Source organism: Asterias rubens, chromosome 14 (assembly GCF_902459465.1).
Source record: "Asterias rubens chromosome 14, eAstRub1.3, whole genome shotgun sequence".
In the NCBI taxonomy this organism is placed as follows: Eukaryota; Metazoa; Echinodermata; class Asteroidea; order Forcipulatida; family Asteriidae; genus Asterias; species Asterias rubens.
In genome coordinates, this window is record NC_047075.1 from 6719391 (window position 1) to 6740933 (window position 21543).

A 21543-nucleotide genomic window follows, 5' to 3' on the forward strand; every position below is an offset into this window, starting at 1 on the left:
AAAAGTGCAACAATATTATTTTTATATCATACCAATAATATGTACGTTAATATTTGTCGCACACTCTCAAAAATTGTACCAATAATTTGAAAAACAATGATAAAATTATACAAAATTCGGAATACAAATTTCGTTCTTCTTTTATCGTCTTACAGACCACAAAGTCACATTGATCATCAGTGACTATGGGTATCCTGGTAAGAAATTAATAGTACTAAATCCCCCCCCCCCTTTTCCCCTAACCTATTTGTTTTTTTTTCTTTTTTTTAAGTATTTTTTATTTAGGATTATAGAGCAACAATGACTTGCAAATCTAACCCTGCTATGCCCCACCCTGCCTTATAATGACATCTCCAAATCTATTTGAAAATTTTCAACTCAGCTTGAATGCAACATTAATTTCTTAAAATTTATAAATGAAATAATTAACTGTTGAATCTTGCTTACCAACCAAACCAAACAAAACGACAAAGTAATAGCATAAATGCAAACCTTACTTTGTTGCCTTATATCTAATTAACAACTTGACACTCAGTTTAGACGCATGAGTCTTTTGATGTGAAATTTTTAGTTTGGTGTTGTGATAATTTGGTTTTAATTTTTTGACTTATAAAGGCAGTGGACACTATTGGTTATTACTCAAAATAATTATCATCATAAAACCTCGCTTGGTAACGAGTAATGGAGAGAGGTTGATAGTATAAAACATTGTTGAGAAACGGCTGCCCCCTCTGAGGTGTCGTAGTTTTCGAGAAAGAAGTAATTTTCCGCGAATTTGATTTCGAGACCTCAAGTTTAGAATTTGAGGTCTCGAAATCAACCATCTAATTAAACGCATCCAACTTCGTGTGACAAGGGTGTTTTTCTTACATTGTTATCAACTTCGATGACCAATAATTGAGCTCAAGGTTTGTTATTTTTTGTTTATGTTGAGATACACCAAGTGAGAAGACTGGTCTTTTACAATTACCAATAGTGTCCAATGTCTTTAAAGGCACTTGCACTTGCGGGGATGAGGCTACCTGTTTTATAAAACATCAACAAAACCTATATGAGTGTAACTATTTCATCGTTCCATAATCATTTATTAAAGTATGGTATTTTTTTTACGGATTTCCTTCTGTTTTTGTTTTAGGAATTTGGCTGTGGCCTTATGGTGAATTAGTGCACTACCACAACAACGTAAACAAGCAAGATGGCTTTAGCATGAAGGATGAATTGAAGCAACCCTTCATCTGTAAAATACATACTAGATATCATGTAAAAGGATCTTAAACCAAGTTTATTTATTTATAAATGTAATTTATCTATTTGCATTATTCACGGTCAGGGCCCAATTTCATAGAGCTGCTAACACAACAATTCGCTTTCATCCTTGATAATAACAGGATTAATAACCAAATTTCCATGTTGCATGTTGCTTGTTACTGGTTATCGGCTTGTCCTAAAAATCACGTGGCAAATTTTGGTGCTTAGCATAGCTATGAAATTGAGCCCAGGTAGGTCTGTCACAGTGTGTACACAAGCTATAGTTTTATGCAAACTTTGTATTAAAGGCACCGGACACTATTGGTTATTACTCAAAATAACTATTAGCTTAAAAATTTACTTTGTAGCAAGCAATGGAGGGCTGTTTATAGTAGGTAAATATTGACTGCTTCGAGTGCTATGGTTAAAACTATGGCGCAGCCGAGGGAAAATGGGACGGTCCGGGGATTGCCGATGTTAAAACAGTCAACGTTTGTTTCATAACACCCCAACAGACTATTTGTCATCCTCGTACACGTAACGTTCGTACGCGCAATTGAGATACATAGATGCACAACTATTTGGGTTCGTGGTGGGTAGAAACACGTCTGGGTACTGCACGCCGTGTGATAGTCGTCGGACTATCACACGGCAAACGATGCACTATCACACGGCAAACGATGCACTATCACACGGCAAACGATGCACTATCACACGGCCGCCGTCTAGTAAAACTAATACATATCATGAGACCCTTAATACCAATGAAAAGGCAGAATATTTGTAAGTAGTGTTATATTACAAAACATTGTCAGAGTTCGGAATGACGTATTGTAGTCACGAATCTATACTTTAGAGTCTATTCTGTGACTTAAAGCCACTGCACACGTTTGGTAATTGTCAAAGACCAGTGTTCTCACTCGGTGTATCCCATTATAAGCATAATATAACAAGCTTGTGAAGATTTGGGCTCAATCGGTCGTCGAAGTTGCGGGATAATAATGAAAGAAAAAACACCCTTGTCACACGAAGTTGTGAGCTTTCTGATGCTTGATTTCGAGACCTCAAATTCTAAACTTGAGGTCACGAAATCAAATTCATACTTATCTCGTAACTCCGACGACCAATCGAGCTCAAATTTTCACAGGTTTGTTATTTTATGCATATGTTGATATACACAAAGTGAGAAGACTGGTCTTTGACAATTACCAATAGTGTCCACGGTCTTTAAACAAACGACAACCTTAATTAAATTCTTATTAGATGAGGTTTGCGGTAGAAATATGATTATAATCTCTTTTGAATAGTGTTGCTTCTGAAAACAACCGTTAAATGCGATATGATAACCATAGTCTCATGGACTGAGCACTTGCGTTTCAGTTTGTACAATGTCAAAACAAAACAGGTATAATATTTGTATTGCATTATTTTATTGAAAAAAAAAATCATCAGCTGTTGCAACTATGGTACTTTATATCAAAGACACCGAACACTATTGGTAATTGTCAATATACAATAACACAAAAAAAAAGTGCAAATTTGATGAAAGATCACGCCTGTCATGCGAAGTTGTGTGCTTTCAGATGCTTTATTTCGAGACCTCAAAATTCTCAATCTGAGGGGGGGGGGGGTGTAGGGGTGTGTATGTGTGTGTTTGGGGAGGGGGCGGGGGGTCCTGCTCCTCAAACACACAACAGGTGGATTAGGTGCGCTTTAGAAGTCGTAATTATTTATTTATGTTAATTGCTTATTTATTCATGGTTCAGGTCACACAGAGCGTGTTCATAAAGCCACTGGCTTTACAACCCATGGTTGAGTACATTTTAGATAATCCTTTTCTAAAATTGCGTTAGTAGCACTTTGCTCTTTTCTTCTGTATCAGGCACAAGTAAAAAATAAACGGGGGAAACAAAACGACTTTTTTTTAACACTTGAGTGTTCCAAAAGGAAATAGAATTTGCAAAGTCCATGGGAAACTAGTAAGTTCGGGGCAAAAGAGTGGACAAAATAACACTCCATAAGGATACATTTTTGTGAATGTGTGTAAGTGTCCACTAAGTTTCGTAATCACTTGTATTAGTAATGAAGATTTATGCTATGACAGATGCAGCTTCATGTAGTTGCCAAGTTTTTGAGAGAAAAATAAAATTAATCATAAAGCAATAATTTTAAGAGAATCGCGTTAATATGTTGGCTGAAATAATTTTCGTCTCACTGCGACAACAATAATGAAACTGCTTTACCCAATTCAATTCAAAAATACTACTCTGAGCAAGTAATATTTTAAGTGAAGGTGTATACCCTCATTATATTTAAACCGTGTAGTTTTAATGTGAATATATGAACTTTTATGTTTTGCGTAGTTCAAAAATACCCAAACCCTCTGATAGAATGTTTGAAAAATGTTGGATTTGGTCACAACATAACATTGGGCGGTCAATACCAATCAGCGGTTTTGTTTATCAGCAACAGGCATTCTATACTATTCGGCAACGTTCCCTTATGTTATTTTACCTGTAATTAAGAATCGATTGAGATCGCTGATAGCTCCGCCCCTATTGGCCATGCCATGGTGTATAGACTATATCTACCGAACTGTACTGTATCGTATGACGGGTGTTAAGGCATTGCATTGCGATGTATCAATTTGGTTTGCGGTAACACCATGTGTGCATCTCCTTGCCAGGTAGATTTCGTTTTCTTAGAGAACTGTCTTGCTTATAAATCTACTACCGCGGAGTACAATTATCATTTCAGGAATGAGCTGCCCTGCTTTGTAACTTCTACTCGGGCGGAAGGTAGCAAATCGGCAGGGAGTGTATACTACTCTTGCTTAAATGATCGTCATTAACTGCACTACCACGGGTTGAGTTTTTAATTGGTCTCAACGTTTCGACCATTTTGCTCCAGTCATCGTCAGAAGACTGAAGAGATGGGAGACAAGTGGGCCTGTTTATGGTTTCAGAGGTTTCAGTGTACATGTTTCTTGTAAACTCAGTGCAGCAATAACAGTTGGTGTTAACAGTGGAATGCGCTGTATCATCTAACAATAGCTGTTAAACTTGAGTATTCTTGCCCTTTGTTGATATTGACATACGACAGTGGAATGTGTTTTATCACCAAACAATAGCTTTAAAACTTGACTGCTTTTTTGTTTTCTTCGTCGCGATCATTGGCATGGTGTTCCAGTATTGATTATACTATACAGACGACAAATGAAATGAAAGGTTGGTTTGTCTTAACCGTAGCTGTAGCAACAGCCCATTAAACATGGACACGGTCTTTAGCAGTCTGTGACATCAACTGTTGATCCTCGACATCGCAGCTAACCAATCAGCTAGCAGATAATCACCGACACTCAGTGGCTTAAGGTCGTTTGCACGACATAGATAACCGAACAGCAATTGAAACAGTTTTGTTCATAAACGGGGTGCAAAATAAGAAATCACCAACATAACTGTTTGATCACAAATATCAAGTGCAATGGGTAGTTGGGTTCTTTTAACCGTAGCTTTTGTATCAGCCCTTGTTGGTTTAAGTCAATCCTGTTCACCATGCCCGTTCCAATGGATGGAGAATGGGAACTATTGCTACCGATATTTTCCTGAAGACCTCTCCTACAATGAAGCTGAGATGTTCTGTAAGCAGTTCAGCCACACTGGACATGTTGCTGAACTGGCCACAGTATCGACCCTTGAGGAACTCACGTTCATCATGGGGTACTTGGACAACGTGTACGTCAATGTACCAGCGGCAAACATCCCAATGAATGTATGGCTAATGAACATCACTCAGAATATTCCTGGTAAGTGTTTACAATTTTTTAAACTATTTCTGCGACTTCACTCTATTATTGAAAGTGTAGATTATTTTAACGAATCTACACTTAACTGTAGATTCGTTACGGATTGGTCAACTTGCAAATTACTGTCTTTCCAAACTGGACGATAGGATGAAAAGCAACAAACATTGGCGAGCTGGATATATGTTATCTTTCAATTTACAAAAACTTTTTCCAGTTTAGGTAACACAATGTATTGTGAGCTGAGCAAGCACTAAAAATTACCCTGCATGTTGTAAAATATTGTAAGTGAAAACCGTCGTTTAATAACGTACACTAAATTAGATAGAGTATACTAGTGTTGCATTGAGACTCCAAAGTGTAGGCAATATCTACAAAATTTGCGTACTTTAAAAATTTGTTTTGAAAACAAAAATGAATACGAATACGTTGTTGTTGTTTTTGAGAGGGTCATAATTCACTGGTGTTTTTCCTTCAACGTTTGTAAAGGTCCTTGACATTAGAGGTAACTACCTACGTAAATGTTCGCATAAAAGCAAGCGAGAGCTATTGACAGTAAAACAAGAATAACAAACAAATTAAACGCTTCCAATAAAATATTATAATTATTTATTTGAAACATTACATTCTGAGTAATGTTGAAGCTTTTCGTGGCGTGGTTAAATAGGAATCTCCTTTTTGGAAGTGTTAGGTCTTAAAAGATCTAAATGGTTCAAGATGTTTAAAGGAACATTACAGAATTGGTTCTGCTAACAAAACAGTTGATGACAGTGTAAGCACTTTATGTATTCCATCATATACATAAACTGACAAACCTGTAGAAGTTTGAGATCGATCGGCCATCTGTGTGTCGAGGAAATAGTGAAAGACCGATAACACATTTTGCATTGCATCGATGCCAAAACAAAAATGAATAAAACGCTCTCTTAAATTATTTATTTCTCATCAGCAACTGGATACATCAAGGTTGATAAATTACTCTCTGGTTTTCCGTGAGCAAAGTCAAAATATTCATGACAGGTTATTGTCATCGATTGTCAGTGACTCATTTATTGATATTATGTATGGTTTAGTTTTTTTCCCAAGGTATTGTGCTCCAGTTTGTTTGTTTGTTTTTTGGGTTTTGTTTTGCAAAAATGTGTATGCATCATAAGCGGACGTGCATTAAGGCGCAGACACTAAAACTATTATCAATGGTGTAAAATAAAACATCGCAGCCCAAGAGCTAAATTGTGTTTTAAAAAATATACAAAAGGAAATTAAAATGTGAACATTAAAAGCGAAGTGTAAAAACAAAACAAAAACGATTATGTACAAAATATAAGAGCTCTTGGATTTCAGCTCCAATAAAAAGAAAATATAAAAAAAATCATATTTTTGTGGCATGAAATTGTTTTACATATATTTTGTATGCACTGTGAAACCGCAGTATGTTTGTACAAAAGTCTAATAATAGAAAATGCTCCCTAGTGGTAATATCAAGTCCATCAGCCAATGTGGACTAAAAGGCAGTAGACGCTATTTGTAATTACTAAAAATAATTTTTAGCATAAAACCTTACTTGGTAACGAGTAATGGGGAGAGGTTGATAGTATAACACATTGTGAGAAACGGCTCCCTCCTAAGTGACGTAGTTTTCGAGAAAGGAGTAGTTTTCCACGAATTTGATTTTGAGACCTCAGGTTTAGAATTTGAGGCATCGAAATCAGGCACGTAAAAGCACACAACTACATGTGCCAGGGTGTTTTTTCTGTCATTATTATCTCACAACTTCGATGACCGATTGAGCGGAAATTTCCACAGGTTTGTTTCGTTATGCATAATTATGTTGAGATACAGCAAGTGAGAAGACTGGTCTTTGACAGTTACCAATAGTGTCCAGTGTCTTTAAAAGCGAAGTGTTTACAGGGGGAAAATGTATTTAAAAAAATATAATAGTGTATAATATACAAGAGCTCTTGAATTCCAGCTCAAATTTTGTTTTACCATCGTTATATATGTGTGGCATGGCATTATTTTACATTTTTTTAATATTTTTTTATGCACTTTGAAGCCGCAGTATGTTTGTACAAAAGTCTAAATAGAATATGGAGATTTCAAGTCCATCAGCCAGTGTGGACTTAACGTCCATTGGACGTGTCCGAGATATTAATCTAAGGTTTTTCTGTTTATTTGCTTAAAGGCAGTGGACTATTGGTAATTAATCAAAATATTTATTATCATTAAACCTTTTTTTCTTACAAATAATGGGCAGAGGTTGATGACAAGGATCTGTATGTCAGTTATATAATATAAAACAATGTGAGAAACGGCTCCCACTGAAGTGACGTAGTTTTCGGGAAAGAAGTAATTTTCCACGAGTTTGATTTCGAGACCTCAGATTTAGAATTTGAGGTCTCTAAATCAAGCATCAGAAAGCACACAACTTCGTGTGACACGGGTGTTTTTTCTTTCATTATTATCTCGCAACTTTGACGACCGATTGAGCTCAAATTTTCACAGGTTTGTTATTTTATGCATATGTTGAGATACACCAACTGTGACGACTAGTCTTTGACAATTACCAATAGCGTCCACTGTCTTTAAAGACACTTGACACTATTGGTCTTTGTCAAAGACCTGTCTTCTCACTTAGTGTATTTCAACATATGCATAACATAACAAACCTGTGGAGATTTGAGCTAGCGATTGGTCGTCGGAGTTGCGAGTTATCTATGAAATAAACAAAAACTTCCTTGTCACAAGAAGCTGTTTGTTTTCAGACGCTTGATTTACAGACCTCAAATTCTCAACTTGAGGTCTCGAAATCAAATTCGTGGATTTCTTTCTCGAAAACTACGTCATTTCAGAGGGAGCGGTTTCTCACAATGTTTTATATTATATAACTGACACACAGATCCTTGTAATTTGATTGGTGGAACTTACTTCACGTGACATTCACTATTACTCCCATCCGCACCGGCGATCAAAAAGACCTATTCGCCCATGGGGAATAGCATTTCCCATTCAACAGTTAGGATCTTCCTTGTTCCCAATGTTTTAGAGCAGTACAACGCTGCCGCGCCGCTGCTAAAACAAAGGAGCACCTGCGCAAAAGGTTGTGATCCGATTTGTGCATTGTTGCCGCTACCCGGTGCTTTATGATTTTTGGTTGTCAGTAATTTGTGTGATTTTTCAAAATGGTATACTTTTAAAATACATCAAATGACAAGGATCTATAAATCAGTTATATCAAACAAATATTGAGTGGCTTTAATTCGTGGAACGGAAGGAATATTATCGCAAGGTCAAACTTGGACTGTTCCATTTCACCCGGCGTTCCACTCTGAGCCACTCAATATTTGTATACCATCAACCTCTCCCCATTACTCGTTACCAAGTGAGGTTGTATGCTGATAATTAGGTTAAGTAATTGCCAATAGTGTCAACTCCTTTTAAATGCACTGGAAATAATATTGCTCAAAATAACTACTAGGTAAAAAACTTACTTGGTAACGAGCAATGGACAGCTGTTGATAGTAGAACACATTGTGAGAAACAGCTCCCTCTGAAGTTAAACGTTTTTGAGAAGTAGGTCAAAGTATTAGATAATATACAGTGCAACACACATCGGTGTTTTTTTTGGTTAAACATATTTTTTATAATTTACTCAAGTTCCAGTAGTTGGATTTCAGCCCAATGAATTTAACAGGTTTGTCATTGTAATGTGGGCATACACAAAGTGAGGATACAGGTCTTTGGCGAATTATCATCGGTGCCATGTGCCTTTAGACCTTAACGAGTAACTATAACTACAACATTTTGGCGGATGCAATAGGCCTACCATTGAGCAGTCGTGGCCTATAATCTTAGAAGAATTAGAAAAAGAAGAATTATCCATGTTATACCCGAACACACGTTTCAAATCGAAAAGGTGTTCTCCTCGTCCTTCTGGACCTAAGTGCAGCATTTGACACGGTGAACCATTCCGTCTTGCTTGACCGCCTTACCCATGACATCGGGGTAAAAGGAGCTGCACAAAAGTGGTTCAAGTCCTACCTCTCCGGCAGAACAACGTGCATCTGTATTGATGGATCCTTTTCCGATTACCACAGTCTAAATTACGGTTTACATCAGGGATCTATTGTAGGCCCCCAGTCATTCGCAATTTACTCCATTCCCGATGGTCGTATCATCAGAAAGCATAACCTACAATATCACCTTTATGCTGATGATATTCAACTGTACATACCATTCAACCTGAATGACCCGCAATCAATAACCTCAGCTCTCTCTCGGCTATCCTCATGCATATCTGACATCAAGTCATGGATGACCCTTAACATGCTGAAGCTCAATGAAGAGAAAACAGAGTTATTCGTTGCTGTTCCTGACCATCTCAAACACAAAGTGCCTTCGGTATCTCTTCAGGTCGGCGACAAAGTCATCAAGCCTTCTAACAGTGTTCGCAACCTCGGGGTTGTATTTTATTCGTCAATGTCCATGCACTCCCACATCACAACTCTCTGCTCCAGCCTCAACTATCAACTCAGAAACCTAAGTCGCATTCGCAAATTCCTGGACCTCGACACATGCCATCTAATTATCCGTGCTCTTATTCTCTCAAGATTAGACTATGGCAACGGGTTGCTTCTTGGATCTAGCACTTCAGACATCCAACGTCTTCAACGCATCCAAAACTGGGCGGCCAAGCTGATTTGCAAGGTTTGAAATATGACCACGCGACACCCTGCCTTCAGCAGTTACATTGGCTCCCGGTCAAAGAGAGAGTAACTTTCAAAGTTTTAGTTACTGTGTTTAAATGTCTTCAAGGAATAGCACCAGTCTACTTATCATCTTGCCTTGCTCTCTACCAACCGCCACGCTCAAGCTTGCGATCAGCTTCTGACAACACACGCCTAACCGAACACCCAACCATCAGAACACTCTCATCTGCTCACAACCGGACTTTCTCCTTTATTGCTCCGCGAATATGGAACAACCTCCCAGTACGCATCAGAAGTTGTAACTCTTTGCCTTTATTCAAAAAATCTCTCAAAACTCACTTGTATCAGATGTAATTTGTTGTATTTATAGTTCCATTGGTCTGGCTCTTTCCAGCGCTTTGATCTTGATGTAAAGGCGCTTTATAAATATTTAGTTGTATGTATGTATGTATGTATGTAACTAGCCTTCCGTAAAGACTGCCGTTGAAAACAAATAAACTGTTACTAAAAAACAAAAACTGTCGTTGGCAAGCGTAAATATTGGGTCATTATAAATTTGTGCATTCGAGAGCGACGAAACCGAGAGGCCTTTCCGAATGAATTTTGTGTTTCAATTGCTTGAAATATTCATAGCGTTTTGGTAAATTAATCTTTCATAAACTTTATGCACTTGAGTGAGATTAACATACATAGTGAATAGCAAGGAGGCATTTTCCAAACAACTTGTGTTTCTGTTGCTCACATTTTTCGTAGCGATTTATAAATTATTCATAACATTATCGCAACTAAACGCTTAGTGGTGAAAAGCTGAATATTATGTTAATGCTTATACTTGGTTTTGAACCATTTTTACAGTACGTTATTAAGGGAATAGAAGAGTGATGAGTCGGCATTGAACAGTCGTTTAAAGGCAGTGGACACTGTTGGTAATTACTCAAAATACGTATAAGCATAAAACCTTTCTTGATTACGAGTAATGGGGAGAGGTTGATAGTTTAAAACTTTGTGAGAAACAGCTCTCTCTGAAGTGACGTAGTTTTCGTGAAAGAAGTAATTTTCCATGAATTTGATTTTGAGACCTCAGATTTAGAATTTGAGGTCTCGAAATCAAGCATCTGAAAGCACATAACTTCGAGTGACCATGGTGCGACAAGTGGTTTTTTTTCTTTCATTTTTGTCTTTCATTAATATCTCGCAACTTCGACAATCAATTGAGCTTAAACTTTGCAAGTCCGCATTCAGTTTGTAACTTACTGCACTTGAGTGTTGAATGTTATAATGCACACAATAAAAATACATTATTTATTTATTTATTGAAATTATCCAGCCTACATCCTGAGGTAATTCAATGAAAAAGAGGGAGACTGGATCAGTTGAGTATGGCAATAATTAAGGCAACATCAGCAGCACAATTCAGTGCCAAACCAAGAAGAAGGTTATACAAAGAACCAGTGCTTAACGACTCAACGTTTCGATTAGCACGAGTCGTTTACCACCACCACCACCTCTTTTCAGAACGATCACTATGCAGAAAATATATGTTTGCTTCTCGTAGAAATAAAAGTCTTGCATTTTCATTTTCAATAGTAATTCTCGTGTTTTCTTCTTCAGATATTGTTCCGATTCTTGACCGAACCATGGGTCCTACGAAGAGCCACGTCTCGTCATGTGACTCCGTTCCAGTAAGTGGAGACTGGTTTCAACTCGGCGGAGATACGAACCTGATTGAAATAGTTCCTGCTCCTGACGTCATTGATCACGCATGCGCTGTGTACGCAAAAACAGGTGTATACTTAGACATTGGTGACTTCAGTGGGACTTGTGTATCTGACCCGGATCTCTGTGAGTCAATGACGTGGTTTTTATGGCTTAAGATAGATACGTCATCAGGCTTTACTGGTGAAAGGTACTACATCAGCTCTGGGGAACAAACGAGCCAGGCCAGGGGTCTGGCTTTTCTGTTTTACACTGATCGTTTTAGGTACGGGATAAAAACATTAAGTTCCAGTTACGTAGCACAGTATTCCATGTCCAAGATACCTCAAAACATTTGGTTTCACTTGACTTTAACCTTCGATGCTATGGCGGTTGGTGACGCGATCCAGCTGTATGTCAATGGTGTTGCAGTTGCAAGAGATTCATACGAGACGATTGCGGGAGCAGCGTCTGACGGGTGTACAAAGCTTTACATGGGCCACTCCAACACTTGCAGCGTCGTATACGATTCTATTTACGGTGGGTCTGCGGCTTACAGTGATTTGACGGTCTTTGACGGTCTTCTAACTCAAGATCAGATACGAGATATGTATTCATGCGGATCACATGGTGAGTAGCGAGACACTTTTTGTAAAATTTTCTTAAAATGTAGTCTGAAGGCACTGGACACCCTTGGTTATTTACTCAGAATAGTTGTTAGCATAAAAACAAACTTGATAACGTGAAATGGAGAGCTGTGGGTAGTATAACACATTATAAGAAAGGCTCCGTCTGAAGTAACGTATATTTTATTATGTATCTGAAAGCACACAAAGTAACGCAACAATGGTGTTTTTTCACTCATTGTTTTCTTGCCAATTCGATGACCAATTGAACACAAATTTTCACAGATATATTATTGCATGCCCATTTTGTGATACACCAAGTGAGACTACTGGTTTCTGAACAATATTATCAAACATGTCCAGTGCCTTTACACTAATCGATACCGATCATTGCAATTGAAAACTGTAATTAAAAATCGCAGATGTAGTGGACTATCACAATATTCATCGACAATCTCATATGAGATTCAAATCAATCTAAAGATTGCCAAAGTTTCACTTATCCGATGGATCTGGTGGCTGATAGCATTTTCATGTCATAACAATAATTCAATGTTATTTCGTTCGGTCGAAGTATTTTTTCGTTCCCTCAAAATAATATTTTGTTTCGTTTCTTCGAAAGATGGGATTGTTCAATTTATAGTTTTTGATTTACTTTCTCGCACGATCCACAATACGAATGTGATCACTTTGGTACCGCATAAGTCAATGTTTAAACAATGTCTTATGATTTACGAGAATAATGCGTGATCATTCAAATGTGAATGCCCTTTTTTAATGGGGAATGCCTTGAAAGACACTGGACACTATTGGTAACTGTCAAAGACCAGTCTTCTCACTTGCTGTATCCCAACATGTACGTAAAATAACAAACATGTACATAAAAATAATAACAAACCTGTGAAAATTTGAGATCAATCGGTCGCAGAAGTTGCGCGATAATAATGAAAGAAAAAACACCCTTGTCACACGAAGTTTTGTGCTTTCTGATGCTTACTTTCGAGACCTCAAGTTCTAAACTTGAGGTCTCGAAATCCAATTTGTGGAAATTACTTCTTTCACGAAAACTACATTACTTCAGAGGGAGCTGTTTCTCACAATGTTTTATACTATCAACCTCTCCCCAATAGTGTCCACTGCCTTTAACTGGTTCGCTAAAAATGTCTTCATGTGAAATAATCTGAAGGCCCATGTCACACTGGGCAATTTCCAGGCAACCAGTTCCAGGCAATCCCCAAGAAGGATAGCACTCACGTTCAAAATGTTCATACACTTTGATTGGGGATCGTAAGACGATGTATGCAAAATTACTTATGTGCTGCCAATGTAGTTCGGTAGCATAGACTGCATTGTGGTTGCCCATGAGTAGCCTGTAAAAGTCGTCTCTTGTGACAGAGCCCGTAGAGTGTCATTGCCGAGTGGCCAATTCAAGTTCAGGGCCCAATTTCATAGAGCTGCTTTAGCACAAAATTTTGATTAAACATAAAAATCCTTGCTTAGTAAAATCAGATTACCGGCCAAGACGTCACTCAATTGTTATGCTAAGTAAACAACAGCTAAATACCTGTCACAAGCAATGTATATGGCATGACATTTTTGCCAGTAACATGTGAAAAATAATCGAGCTGTTTTCGTGCTTAAGAAATTTTTTTGCTAAGCAGCTCTATGAAATTGGCCCCTGGTGCTAAGTCACCATAGTGTTGGTTCGAATCCCGGTCGTGACACTTGTGTCCTTGAGCAATATACTTCATTATAATTGCTTCTCTTCACCCAGGGGTATAAATGGGTACCTGCGAGGGTAGAGGTTGATATTGTGAATGAAAAGCTTTCGGAGCGCCACGGCAGCTCGGGGCTGTATACTCCCTAATGGGAGCTGACAAAGATTAAAGGGGTGTTATTGGCCCATTGAACAGGGGACTAGTGTAAATCGCGTTGATACGGTTATTGTAAAATGCGCTACTTCACCCTCTAGTCCCTGCACCGCCCGAGTTTGCCGAAATGATTTTTCAAGATTCTTGCAGTAAAGTACTGAAATCATAGTTTAACATTTTCCAAGGCTGATTACTTATAAATAAATGCACAATTGGTGACCCTTTCGGTGATATTTGTACAAGTCCTCATGGGGGGGGGGGGCACGAAAAAAAAAACACGTTAAACGCCTACGGTAATTTTTATGGCGAGTATTTTTGTATACTGATAACATGGACACAGTAGCTTTTCAACGCTTTTATTTGGGCCAATGCTGATTATTTGCGAAGGTGTTAGTTTTCGACAATATCACCATAAATGATAAATACAGTTTCATTTGTGTTTACTAATGAGCGTTGTGTTGGTTACGAGCTAAAATTATTTCATCATCATTAGCTTCGACAAGTCAACTGTGAAGGGATGAATCAATAATGATCTATAAAAAACTAGATGGATTCACCCATGCGTAGGTAGACCTACTAATAACTATCTAGCTTTATTTTGACGTTTCTTTTTATTCTACAAACCAAAGCTACAGCGAGGTTTCCTCCAACCGCATAATACAGTGTATCGCTAATAGGTTGCAGGGCGGTCCAGTGGCTAAATGGATAAGGTTGTGTTATTATTAATAAGACGTCATGTAATTATGTCCTTGCTTATTGAATGTTTTGATGATGCCCCTGACATGCTGTGAAGTAGTCTTTCTACAAGCAGTCTCTTTGATACCAACATACATTAAGCCCATATTCAAGACTTGTTCTTGGCAACAGGTTTGAGTCATACGTAATAGATTGTTTGCTGAGCTGAAATGGTTTAAAAGCAGTGGACACTATTGGTAATTACTCAAAATAATTATTAGTATAAAACCTTCCTTGGTGACGAGTAATGGGGAGATGTTGATGGTATACAACATTATGAGAAACGGCTCCCTCTGAAGTGCCATAGTTTTCGAGAAAGAAGTAATTTTCTATGAATTTGATTTCGAGACCTCAGATTTAGAACTTGAGGTCTCGAAATCAACCATCTAAACGCACACAACTTCTTGTGACAATGGTGTTTTGTTCTTTCATTGTTGTCTCGCAAGTTCGATGACTGATTGAGCTCAATATTTCACAGGTTTGTTATTTTATGCATATGTTGAGATACACCAACTGTGAGTAGTCTTTGACAATTACCAATAGTGTACATTGTCTTTAAGGAATGGTTTAAGGCCCAGTGACCAGGGGTAATAATCTTGGAGCGTCACTGCGTGACGGACCTGAGCGCTAAGAAGCCATCGTTGTTATCATTATTTATTTTTTATTTTTTTTTGCTTTGACAATATAGAATGGGCTCTAATGGTTCGTAGTCTGGTCATGAAGAGCAACCGGGAGTACGAGTGCGTGGCTAGCGACCCATCTGGGCCCATCATTACATGGAGTCTGTATCACAAACAAACCGATAGTTGGGAGAATTTAGACACTTCAGGAGATGACTACACGATCCAATCAGTGAATGTTTCTACGTGTGTAGTTCGCTCTACATTGGTGATGAGTTCAAGTCAAGTTAGTCCGACGGCCGTTGCATGCACAGCTCAAGCTGGATCAAACAAAGCATCTGTGACGATCTATACAGGTTTGTTTAATTGAATCATCAAACAGTCCTTTAGTTTTAGAGCAACAACGAATTAGAACCAGCTTGCGGTGATGATTTTAAAGCTAACCAACTTTAGTCATTATTTGTGGACACCTTTGGTAGCTGTTAAAAACAAGTAGTATCACTTGGTGGTCCAAACTTTGAGCATAAAAAAAACAAACCTGTAGAAATGTTGGCTCAAATGGTCATCGAATTTGCAAAAGATAAAAGAAAGGAGAAAATCACCTTTGTTGCATTACTTTGTGTGCTTTCAGATACACAACTCAAACGGCTTCAGCTGAAGTTGTTCAGTATTTGAATTCGAAATTACCTCTTTCTCAAAAGTTGCTTCATATGTAGCCGTTTTTCACAATGTTTTATACCATCAACATCCTTCCATTGATTTTTACCTAAGTAAGTGATTGTTACCACTAGCGTTCTGTGCCCTTGAATTTCGGTAAATATTTCATCACATAGGGATCGCTCACCTCGGTTAACCTTATCTTGTTTCGAACTAAGAATATTCGAATTTTATTTAATTTTGAAAGCACTGGACACACTTGGTAGTTATCAAAGACCAGTCTTCTCACTTGGTGTATCTCAACATATACACAAAATAACAAGCCTGTGAAAATTTTAACTCAATTGGGCGTTGAAGTTGCATAATAACAATGGAAGAAAAAACACCCTTGTCAGACGAAGCGTGTGCTTTTAGATGCTTGAATACCAGACCTCGAAATCAAATTCAAATTTATTTTAGTGAGAAATAAACTCTTTCTCAAAAACACAGTTACTTCAGAGGGAGCCGTTCCTCACAATGTTTTATAATATCAACATCTCTCCAATGCTCGTTACCAAGTATTCTTTTATGCTAACAGATAATTTTAGTATTTACAATTCGTGTCCAATGCCTTTAATGCATGTGAAGTCATTGAAGATTGTTCAGTTTAGCACTGTTCCAACTCAGTTAGGATTTTTAGTCAAAGAATCAGCAGTGATGATTCGACGCGAGTTTCACAAAATTTGTATTTCAAGATTTGTGGAAATATTTCAACAATAAGTTACAAACCGAAAAAAAAGTAGTTTACAAAACATTAGAAAAATATAAAACATTAGTGCCCATTGACCTTATGCATTGACGTCATCCAGCGGCCATCTAAGTGGAAAAACGGTGACGAAACAATCGAAACGCACACATTTGTACGCGCGGCGCACAGGATTGGCCAATGAACAACCTCCTTTTGACCTCTAGGTGAGGGCGCCCTACTGAAATGACGTCATGTGCATAAGGTCTATAAAGGGACTCGTAGAAGAAAAGTTAACGTCGTTTCTCTCAAATATTATTTTCTTTCACTATATGCCACAATCTTTTGACAAGGAATTTAATTAGTAAAATACATGCCGCGAATTATTTTTTTTTAATTTGAAAGCTTTTCGAAAAGGTTGCTAAGTTTGTATGTTGTTTTTTTTCCAATCGCTCGACAATTTGTTAGTGTTTATCAGTATACTCGTTTTACCCTAATGAGCTTTTTATTAACAATTACAAATATTATTGACGAAGCTGCCAAGCAATCGCTACTAAAATATACAAAATTCTTCCAGTTTGAAGTTTGATTTTACTAGTTGCCTTGGACCAAACGAGGAAAATTACGAGACTGTTTGGAATTTAACTGTTTCCAAATAAGGGTTCTTCGATTTGTTTAATCATTTCAACAATTTTTTTTTTATCGCAGGCAAGAAGATGACGTTCAGTTTCAGTGATCAGAAACATACCGGTTAGTAATGGGTCCTGGGATAGTCTTGAAGTCAAGACGGTAATTGTTAAGCGCGGTGTAGTTACAGCGCGGTGTAGCTACGGGGACGGTATACTCACCCTCGATCTCAGTATGTGTATGTGAGTCAGTCGCAGTTAATTTGAGCTGCCACGCGCTACTTACGACCGTTGAACGACTTGTCGTCAAGTCTAGTCCTGGGAAGGCTTCTACATTCTCAAACACAGCCATCACTTTGAATTTATTTTCTTTGGTTTAAACCATTGATTTAGCCTTAAAGGCAGTGGACACTATTGGTAATTGTCAAAGACTAGCTTTCACAGTTGGTGGGTCTCAACGAATGCATAAAATTTCAGCTCAATCGGTCATCGAAGTTGCAAGGTAATAATGAAAGAAAAAAACACCCTTGTTACACGAAGTTGTGTGCGTTTAGATTGTTGATTTCGAGACCTCAAGTTCTAAATCTGAGGTCTCGAAATCAAACTCGTGGAAAATTACTTCTGAATTACATTTGAACAATTGCTGAGTCAGATAAAAAACACGACCATAGGTAAACAAATTTTACCCATTGATGTTGCCTTTATAAAATAGTTATGTGGTAGAAATTTGCATTTTTAACAATTATTTATTATTTGTATTATTATTTTTTGTTTAACCATTACCCTTGACATAGTTATGCTAAGTTATTTGCATTTTAAAAATCGCTGTGTAAAAAAAAAATATAAAAAAAACTCTTTTTGATATACCATTGATGTAGCCTTAATCACATTTTTTAAAGTAATTTGTATTTTAACAATCGCTTTGTCGAAATAAAAACTGCACGGGTTTGTCGAACGCAAGATCTGCAAAGACTTCAACCCGGTTGATAGTTCTTGCGAATGCGCTACTGATGTTGGCGTTACAACAGCTCAGTTAACTTGTGCGGAACATTCACTGAACAAAAAAAAACGAGAAAAAAAACCCAGCCCTTCCACGTCAACATGTGTGTTGCATTCGTGTAAGAACCCGGCCTTGCTCAAAATTATTATGCTGTTCACTTGGTGTCTTTGTGACAAAGGAGCAACTTTACACCCTTCTAAGTTTACTTGCGATAAATATTGCAAAACAAATATTTCAATTTTGATACTTAAAGAATAACTGTAAATAGTAGACTTGCGGTAGCAGGTACGCTCATGTATAATGTCCCATTTGAGGGAGTGTTGTCTCTGAAAGAGCCGGAGTGGTCACGACGTATCGAACAGTGTACTCTGCTCGTCTTAAAGCCATTATACACTTTCGGTAAACAGTATTGTCCAAGTCCCACACTTCGTGTATCACAACTTATATATAACAAACCTGTGAAAATTTAGGCTCAATCGGTCATCGGAGTCGGGAGAAAATAACGGGGAAACCCACTCTTGTTTCCGCGCGTTTCGCCGTGTCATGACATGTGTTTAAAATAAATCCGTAATTCTCGCTATCGAGAATTGATATTGTTTTACTGTTTTCTCAAAAAGTAAAGCTTTTCATGGAATAATATTTCAAGAGAAGTCTTTCACGATTACCTTCTGTACACCCTGTAAATTATTTGTAAATCTGTGAAGTTGGTTTGTTCCTCTACTGGAAGTGTATAATGGCTTTAAATTATCTTTTACTCAAATTATCTTGTTCACTCTTTTTTTTCTTTCCCTCAATTCTGCAGGAATTCCAATATTTGCAGAGGGAAGTTTGGTTCACTTCACCAACAAATTTGGCTACGAGCAAGATGGATCCAGCCCGATAGATCAGGCTAAATACCCCTTTATCTGTAAGATACCCGATAAGATGCATTGAAGAAGAAATACACTTTTGTTTTGCTAGATCAGGCTAAATAGAGCTTTATATGTAAGATACCCGATAAGATACATTGAAGAAAAAAACAATACTTTATGTTTTGCTAGATCAGACTGAAAACTCATTCATAAATACCTCAGACAGTTTCGCTATCCTATTGGTGGAGAGCGCGTTACGTGGGGGTGTTTAAACCTTTGATAATGACCATTGTTTATGACCGGTTGTGAGCAGGAAAGTTTCTTCATTCCTATTGGTCGAGAGCAACGGCTGGAACAGTTGTGCCACATCACGCGATACGCGCGACGCGCACAGCAATCTCCTTGTAAGGAGTTGTTTACCCGAGGGCCTTACCACTGCATAGCTGGAGGGTTGTTGTATTTAAGAAAATACTTGAACAGTTATAATGTTTGCATTTATTTGTTTTTGTTTTTTTGATGACCAATTGAATACAAAATTTACAAGTTTGTGTTACTTTATACATGTTGGGATTCACCGAGTGAGAATACTAGTCTTTAACAACTACAAATGGGGTCCAGTACCTTTAAGCAACAACCCAGTGTTGATTGAGTTTGTGATATGTAAGATTTATGGCGTTTGTTATGCTTTCCCTTGCGTTTTTTGAAATTTACTACATACATTTTGTGAGCTTATTTAGTTGAACGTGTGTGGCTCTCTTGCCTTCAATCAACGTAAAATGTAAAATGTATTCATTTTGTGAATAATTATGTTCATAATTACGTATTTTATGTTTAATTACTGAGAAATTGCACAACTTTATGACGAAAACAAAATCCATGAAGTACATGATCAAATAAGCTCAATCCGATAACTTACTTCATAGGGAAGGTACACGTTTGGTAATTACTCAAAACAAATATCAACTTAAAAACTTACTTGGTAACGAGCGTTGGAGAGCTGTTGATAGTACAAAACATTTGGGGAAACGACTCCCTCTGAAGTAAAGTATTCTTTAAGAAAGAGGTAATTCCTCACTAAAATAATAAAATACTTCTAGCTAGAAGTCTTTTATTCCCCTCTGAAAGCACACAAACGTTTTTACTTCATCATTTTCTCGCAACTTTGATGACCGATTGAGCCCAAATTTTTACAGACTTGTTATTTTATGGTTATGATTCGATACACCAAGTGAGAACATTGGTCTTTGACAATTACCAAACGTGTACCTTCCCTAACAAAGTTATCGTTTTAAAATTTATTTCAGAAAAAATGATGGTTATTATTGTCCATACTGATTGTTCTTCTCTTCAATTAACCATTGTGTAATGAATTTTACAGTCTCAGTATTTTCTTCCGAATTATGGCAGCTATTCAAATTTACTGTGGCTAGTTATTATGTGGAGTCGTTAGAATTGCTACTAAAGGTAGAATGTTTAATTTGTTCGTTAAAGACAGTGGACACATATCTTGGTAATTGTCAAAGACTAGCCTCCACAGTTGGTGTATCTCACCATATGCATAAAATAACTAACCTGTGAAAATTGAGCTCAATCGGTCATCGAAGTTGCGAGATAATACTGATAGAAAAAACACCCTTGTCACATAGCTGTGTGCGTTTAGATGGTTGATTTCGAGACCTCAAGTTCTAAATATGAGGTCTCGAAATCAAATTTGTGAAAAATTACTTTCTTCTTGAAAACTATGGCACTTCAGAGGGAGCCGTTTATCACAATGTTTTATACCATCAACCTCTCCCCATTACTTGTTACCAAACAAGGTTTAATGCTAATCAGTATTTTGAGTAATGACCAATAGTGTCCCCCTTTAAAAGAAACAAATAATCGTTGGCCATTTTAAGACTGGAAAGATCACCGTTTTAGCACATGAAGAAGACACTTAATTAATTGACGAAGACCAGTCTTCTCATTTGGTGTTTCCCAACATTTATGCATAAAATAACAAACTGTGACAATTTGAACTTAAACGGTCGTCGAAGTTGCGAGACAATAATGAAAGAAAAAACACCTTTGTCACACGAAGTTGTGTGCTTTCAGACTCTTGATTTCGAAACCTCAAATTCTAAATCTGAGGTCTCGAAATCAAGTTCGTGGAAAATTACTCCTTTCGCGAAAACTAGGTTCTTCAGAGGGAGCCGTTTCCCACCATGATTTATACGCACGTTTTTATGCTAACAATTATTTTGAGTAATTACCAATAGGAGCCTAGTGTCCACTGCATTTAAGGCTGCCAAGAGACACTGGTTTAGCACTTAGTCATTGTTCCTGTTTTAATTAGCATTATATCACGATTCGTGCACTGTTGTCCTTCAATGTTGATCTTGT

The 21543-nt window shown here is 37.5% G+C and overlaps 1 protein-coding gene across 1 annotated transcript; it reads left to right on the forward strand.

Moving 5' to 3' along the window:
* Positions 1-4018: 4018 nt before the first annotated feature.
* Positions 4019-20150, forward strand: LOC117299411. The gene is made up of 5 exons (XM_033782950.1): positions 4019-5053; positions 11368-12081; positions 15372-15659; positions 17393-17434; positions 19113-20150. The coding sequence occupies exons 1-5, from the start codon at positions 4732-4734 to the stop codon at positions 19241-19243; spliced, it is 1497 nt and encodes a 498-aa protein (XP_033638841.1). The 5' UTR covers positions 4019-4731; the 3' UTR covers positions 19244-20150.
* The last annotated feature ends 1393 nt before the right edge of the window (positions 20151-21543 follow it).

What these genes read in the sequence shown, in the direction of transcription:
- LOC117299411 (XM_033782950.1), top strand. Translation starts at nt 4,732, where the DNA reads ATGGGTAGTTGGGTTCTTTTAACCGTAGCTTTTGTATCAGCCCTTGTT. An exon ending in CATCACTCAGAATATTCCTG is followed by an intron (nt 5,054 to 11,367) that starts GTAAGTGTTTAC and finishes TTTCTTCTTCAG; the next exon opens with ATATTGTTCCGATTCTTGAC. An exon ending in CAGTGATCAGAAACATACCG is followed by an intron (nt 17,435 to 19,112) that starts GTTAGTAATGGG and finishes TCAATTCTGCAG; the next exon opens with GAATTCCAATATTTGCAGAG.